General features: G+C 43.6%; 1 protein-coding gene across 1 annotated transcript in view; it reads left to right on the top strand.

The window, feature by feature from the left end:
- Positions 1 to 6000, top strand: part of bltp3a (bridge-like lipid transfer protein family member 3A) — a 29948-nt gene that overhangs the window by 15160 nt on the left and 8788 nt on the right. The window contains exons 11-13 of the mRNA XM_077018879.1: positions 2718 to 2798; positions 3193 to 3334; positions 5600 to 5793. Of these exons, the coding sequence (XP_076874994.1) occupies positions 2718 to 2798; positions 3193 to 3334; positions 5600 to 5793 (417 nt within the window). The remainder of the gene's footprint in view (positions 1 to 2717; positions 2799 to 3192; positions 3335 to 5599; positions 5794 to 6000) is intronic.

Consider the following 6000-nt stretch of genomic DNA (forward strand, 5'->3'; position numbering starts at 1 on the left):
TTTAAGTCCTATCTAACTGACAGAACTTTCTCTGTAATGATAGGTGATATGTCTTTCACTTCGGCTACACCTTTGACCTCTTGTGTTCCTCAGGGATCCATTCTGGGGCCTGTATTCTTCTCACTTTACATGCTACCACTAGGACCTATCATTGCACGTCATAATCTGTCTTTCCATTTGTATGCAGATGATTTACAAATCTATCTGCCTGTTGCTGCAAAATCTGCACTCAGTTTAAATTTTGTTATCAGCTGCTTAAATGACATTAAGCATTGGCTGTCTCAATTTTCTCCATTTGAACAATGACAAAACTGAATGGATTTTGTTTGACACTAACAGGAATCCATGTAACAGTTCTTTCAGTTCAAGTTTTTCGCTCCCCCGCCTTAACCAGGTGGTAAAAAATCTAGGAGTGAAGCTTGACAGTAATTTAAAACTTGATAAACAGATTGATGCAGTTGTGAAAACAAGCTTCTTTCAGCTCCTTTTGCATCTCTAAATTAAAGCAATTCCTCAGCCGTACTGATTTGGAGAAAGCCATCCATGCATTTGTGAGCTCTAGAATCGACTATTGTAATGCTCTATATGTTGGAATTAATCAGTCTTCCATCTCGTTTACAGCTTGTTCAAAACTCTGCCACTCGTTTGTTGACCAGCACACATAAATCTGAGCACATTACACCTGTTCTTTCATCTTTGCACTGGCCCCCGGTTCAGTTTAGAATACAGTTTAAACTGCTGGTCTTAGTTTTTAAAGCTTTGAATGAGCTTGAACAAATCCATCAGCCCAGCAGAGTCTTACAGTCAGCTGGCCAATACCTCCTTAAAGTACCAAAATCTAGATGCAAGCACTGGAGGGATCGTTCCTTTTCTGTTGCTGGTCCAATGGCCTGGAATTGTCTTCCCTTAGAGTTGCGTTCCATCTCTGACCTGGTTCTGTTTAAGGCCAAACTTAAGTCCTACTTATTCAAAAAAGGCCTTTGCCGTATAATTCTTGACACTTTAAATTACTTCTGCTTTTATTTTAAATGGTTGTTATATTGTTTTTATTTGTTTTGTTTACTTAATTTTTGACATCATAAATATCTACTTTTACTTTAAAAAGTATATGGTTTTATTATATTGTTTTATTTGTTTTGTTAAGCACAATGCAAGTTAAGTCAATGCAAGGCATTGTTGGAAGGTGCTATATAAATAAATTTTGATTTAATTTGATTTGATCCCATTTCTAATCCACAGGGTTCAATATGACGTTGGTCCACCCTTTTGCTGCTAGAACAGCTTCAAATCATCTGGGAAGGCTATCCACAAGGTTTAGGAGTGCATTTGTGAGGTCACATACTGAATCAGAAGATCAGAGCTCTCCTGAATCAGAAGAGCTTCTGGAAGGATGGTCAAAATCCCCATAAACACCTAAACCTTGTGGAACTGTTGTAGCTGCCAAGGGTGGACCAACGTCATATTTAACCCTATGGATTATGAATGGAATATAACTTAAGCTCATATGAGAGTCAAAAAAGGTGAGCAAACACTTTTGGCAATATAGTGTGTGTACATAGAACACTCACCGGCCACTTTATTAGTTACACCTTGCTAGTACTGGGTTGGACCCACTTTTGCCTTCAGAACTGCCTTAATCCTTCATGGCGTAGATTCAACAAGGTACTGGAAGCATTCCTCAGAGTCTGGTCCATATTGACATGATAGCATCACGCAGTTGCTGCAGATTTGTCGACTGCACATCCATGATGCGAATCTCCCGTTCCACCACATCCCAAAGGTGCTCTATTGGATTGAGATCTGGTGACTGTGGAGGCCATTCGAGTACAGTGAACTCATTGTCGTGTTCAAGAAACCAGTCTGAGATGATTCGCGCTTTATGACATGGCGCGTTATCCTGCTGGACGTAGCCATCAGAAGATGGGCACACTGTGGTCATAAAGAGATGGACATGGTCAGAAACAATACTCAGGTAGGTTGTGCTATTGACATGATGCTCAGTTGGTACTAATGGGCTCAAAGTATGCCAGGAAAATATCCCCCACACCATTGTACCACCACCACCAGCCTGAACCATTGATACAAGGCAGGATGGACCCATGCTTTCAAGTTGTTGACGCCAAATTCTGACCCTACAATCCGAATGTTGCAGCATAAATTGAGACTCATCAGACCAGGCAATGTTCTTCTATTGTCCAATTTTGGTGAGTCTATGCGAATTGTAGCTGACAGGAGTGGCACCCGGTTTGGTCTTCTGCTGCTGTAGCCCATCCACCTCAAGGTTCGATGTGTTATGCGTTCAGAGATGCTCTTCTGCGTGCCTTGATTGTAATGAGTGTTATTGATTATTGATTGTATCGAACCAGTCTTGCCATTCTCTTCTGACCTCTGGCATCAACAAGGCATCAAAGTCAATTTAATCACCTTTCTTCTCCATTCTGATGCTCGGTTTGAACTGCAGCAGATCGTCTTGGCCATGTCTACACGCCTAAATAAATTGAGTTGCTGCCATATGATTGGGTGATTTGACATTTGTGTTAATGAGCAGTTGGACAGGTGTACCTAATAAAGTGGCCGGTGAGTGTGTATGTATGTAGTAAATATACTTCTATACTTGAGATCCGCACCTGTGTGAGCTGAGATCCGCACCTGTGTTTGTTTCAGATGTGGAGTGCAGTCCCAATGGGAGTCCCTCTTCTCTCAGGGGTTCAGCTGAGGCTCCACCTCTGGGTGGCACTCTGAAAACTCTTCGCTCCAGCTGCATAGTCATGCGGGTGGACGACTTGGACATCCACCAGGTCAGCGCCTGCACGCACACACACACAAACACACACACACACACTTACATTCACTGATTGGAAATAACAAAAAAAAAAACCCTCCCAGTCCAGAATATTCCCAACTGTATTTTTACCCTTCATATTGTCAGAGAGTTACAACAGAAAGAGGAAACGGCTTCTCTCCATGAGCCCTTACGTCACTCTCATATCCTCCGCAGCGGGGTCCCCAGCGGCTGGTTCAGAACCTGGCCGTGGTGCGGTCTCGGGCAGGGGAAGCCCCTCGCCCACATGGGGAATTGCCTCGTGTAGTTTGTAGCTGTTTCTGTGTGGCGGGGGAGCCCGTGGCCCCTCTGACAGGGCAGTGAAGCCCGGGGTGTCCCCGTCATCACGGCTGACCCCTGACCTCTCGTAGGTGTCGACCCGGGATCGCAGCAGCAAGCGGAACCAGTCCCTCCTCTCCTGCAGCCGCAAAGCGCTGAACCTGCCGGACAACACGCCCGCCATCCACCTGCAGTTCACAGACTACTACTTCCCCAACTGCCCCGGGGCACCTGGTACACCACCACCTCCACCTCTCTTCAATCAATCAATCAATCAATCTAATTTGATTTATATAGTGCTTTTTACAACAGTTGTTGTCACAAAGCAGCTTTACAAGTGCCGAGTCCTAGCCCCCAGTGAGCAAGCCAAGGGCGACAGTGGCAAGGAAAAACTCCCTAGTTTTTTTTGCATGAGGAAGAAACCTTGAGAGGAACCAAGGGGGGGAACCCATCCTCCTCTGGCCGACACCGGTCACCATGACAACAACAACAATGTAGACAGAAAGAAATAAAGAAAAGGAAAAGATGTAATAATGTCCATCATGGTGTAGGCTTATCCGGTCAGGCAGTAGGTGGCTGGCACTGGATAAATTGCTTGTCTCTCCTCATCTCATTTTTCCTCGAGCAGGCGGGCAGCCATGTGGAAAAAATAAAACAGAGAAAATTAGCTCTGTATGAGGACATATACAGGACAGATGGAATTAAACACATTACTGGAGTGTGGCAGCAACTCCGGCATTAAGTTAAACTATTACAGCCTAGCTAAAAAGGCAGAACCAGAAGGTAACATAGGCTTGGGGGCATTCTGAGACAATGGCATCCATCCACTGCACTGTCAACAAACTTGAGTGACCACGAGCAGTGACAGGACGACAGCACCAGCGCCCCAGTCAACCATAAAACCCTTCGCCTGTGAACCCCTGGATCTGTACCTTTATCTAAGGGGGGATGTTAATTATCAAACGCTAAACCAAATAGGTGGGTTTTCAACCTAGACTTAAAGATTGTGACTGTGTCAGAGTCCCGTACGCATTTTGGAAGGTTGTTCCAAAGCTGGGGGGCCTTATAAGAAAAGGCTCTTCCCCCTGCTGTTACCTTATTAATTTGTGGAACTAATAAAAGACCAGCAACCTGTGATCTTAGTGGACGTGGGGGTTCATAGTAGGAAATAAGTTCCTGGAGGTATTCAGGAGCAAGCCCGTGCAGTGCTTTATATGCTAATAATAGAATTTTAAAATCAATACGGAACTTAACTGGGAGCCAATGCAGGGCTGATAAGACTGGTCTAATATGCTGAAATTTTCTAGTTCTGGTCAGAACTCTGGCTGCGGCATTTTGAACTATTTGAAGTTTATTTAGATTCCTATTTGAACATCCTGACAGTAGTGCATTGCAGTAGTCTAATCTAGAGCTAACAAAGACGTGCACCAATTTTTCTGCATCATCCTGTGATAATGCATTTCTTAATTTGGCAATGTTGCGGAGATATAGAAAAGCTATCCTAGTAGTATTATCTATGTATTTATCAAATGATAGGTCGGAGTCGAGTATAACGCCTAGGTTTTTGGCTACTGTGCCAGATGTAATGGGATAGTCTGCAAGATTAAGCATTAGATCTGGGATTTTTTGTCTTGCGGCCTTAGGGCCCACAAGGAGAACTTCTGTTTTGTCCTCATTTAGTTGGAGGAAGTTTAGAGACATCCAGCATTTAATATCTCTTACACAGGCCTCAATTTTTCCTAAACTGAGTTTGTCATCAGGTTTGGCTGATATGTAAAGTTGAGTATCATCTGCATAGCAGGGAAAATTGACATCATGTTTGTTTATAACTGTGCCCAATGGTAGCATATATAATGTAAATAATAGTGGTCCTAAGATGGAGCCTTGCGGGACCCCATATTTAACTATTGTACGTTTGGATGGAATATTATTGAGCTCTACAAATTGATGGCGATTTGTCAAGTAAGAGTAAAACCATGAAAGGGCTGTGCCTGAGACTCCAACCCAGCATTCTAACCGCTTTAGCAAGATCCTATGATCAATTGTGTCAAAAGCTGCACTAAGATCGAGAAGCACTAACAGTGATACATAACCTTGATCTGAAGCAAGGAGGAGATCATTTGTTACTTTGACTAATGCTGTTTCAGTACTGTGATGGGGCCTAAAGCCAGATTGAAACTTTTCAAATATGTGATTCCTGTGCAGATATAGGCATAATTGCTGGGCAACAGCTTTTTCTATGATCTTGGATATAAATGATGTGTTCGAAATGGGTCTATAATTAGATAGGACAGTCGGATCAAGATTTGGTTTCTTGATCAAAGGTTTAATAACTGCTAATTTACATGATTTGGGCACGTGACCTATTGTAATGGATGAGTTCATCTCTCTCCTTTTCTCTATCTCCTCTCCTTCTCTCTCTTTTCTCCGTCTCTTCTACTATCTTCCTTCTCTCTCCCTCCCTCACATCTCCTCTTCTCTCTCTCCCTCTCTCCCTAGTCCCTTGCTCTAATCTCTACGGCCAGATGAACGGACTCCAGTTGTGTGTGGATGCTCCAAGCCTGGTGTGGATGGCCGTGTTTTCGCAGGGTCTACTCCGGACCCTGGAGCAGGTCAAAGCCTTCTACCATCTGCAGGACAGCAGCAAAAGTGATGAGCACGTAGACATCCGGCTGGACGCCACACATCTGAAGGTGCTCGTCGAACACAGATTACCAAGAGTTACTCACATCACACAGATTACCAAGAGTTTACTCATGTCACACAGATTACCAAGAGTTTACTCATGTCACACAGATTACCAAGAGTTTACTCACATCACACAGATTACCAAGAGATTACTCACATCACACAGATTACCAAGAGATTACTCAAGTCACACAGATTACCAAGAGATTACT

The sequence above is a fragment of the Brachyhypopomus gauderio genome, chromosome 10 (assembly GCF_052324685.1).
Source record: "Brachyhypopomus gauderio isolate BG-103 chromosome 10, BGAUD_0.2, whole genome shotgun sequence".
NCBI classification, from domain to species: domain Eukaryota; kingdom Metazoa; phylum Chordata; class Actinopteri; order Gymnotiformes; family Hypopomidae; genus Brachyhypopomus; species Brachyhypopomus gauderio.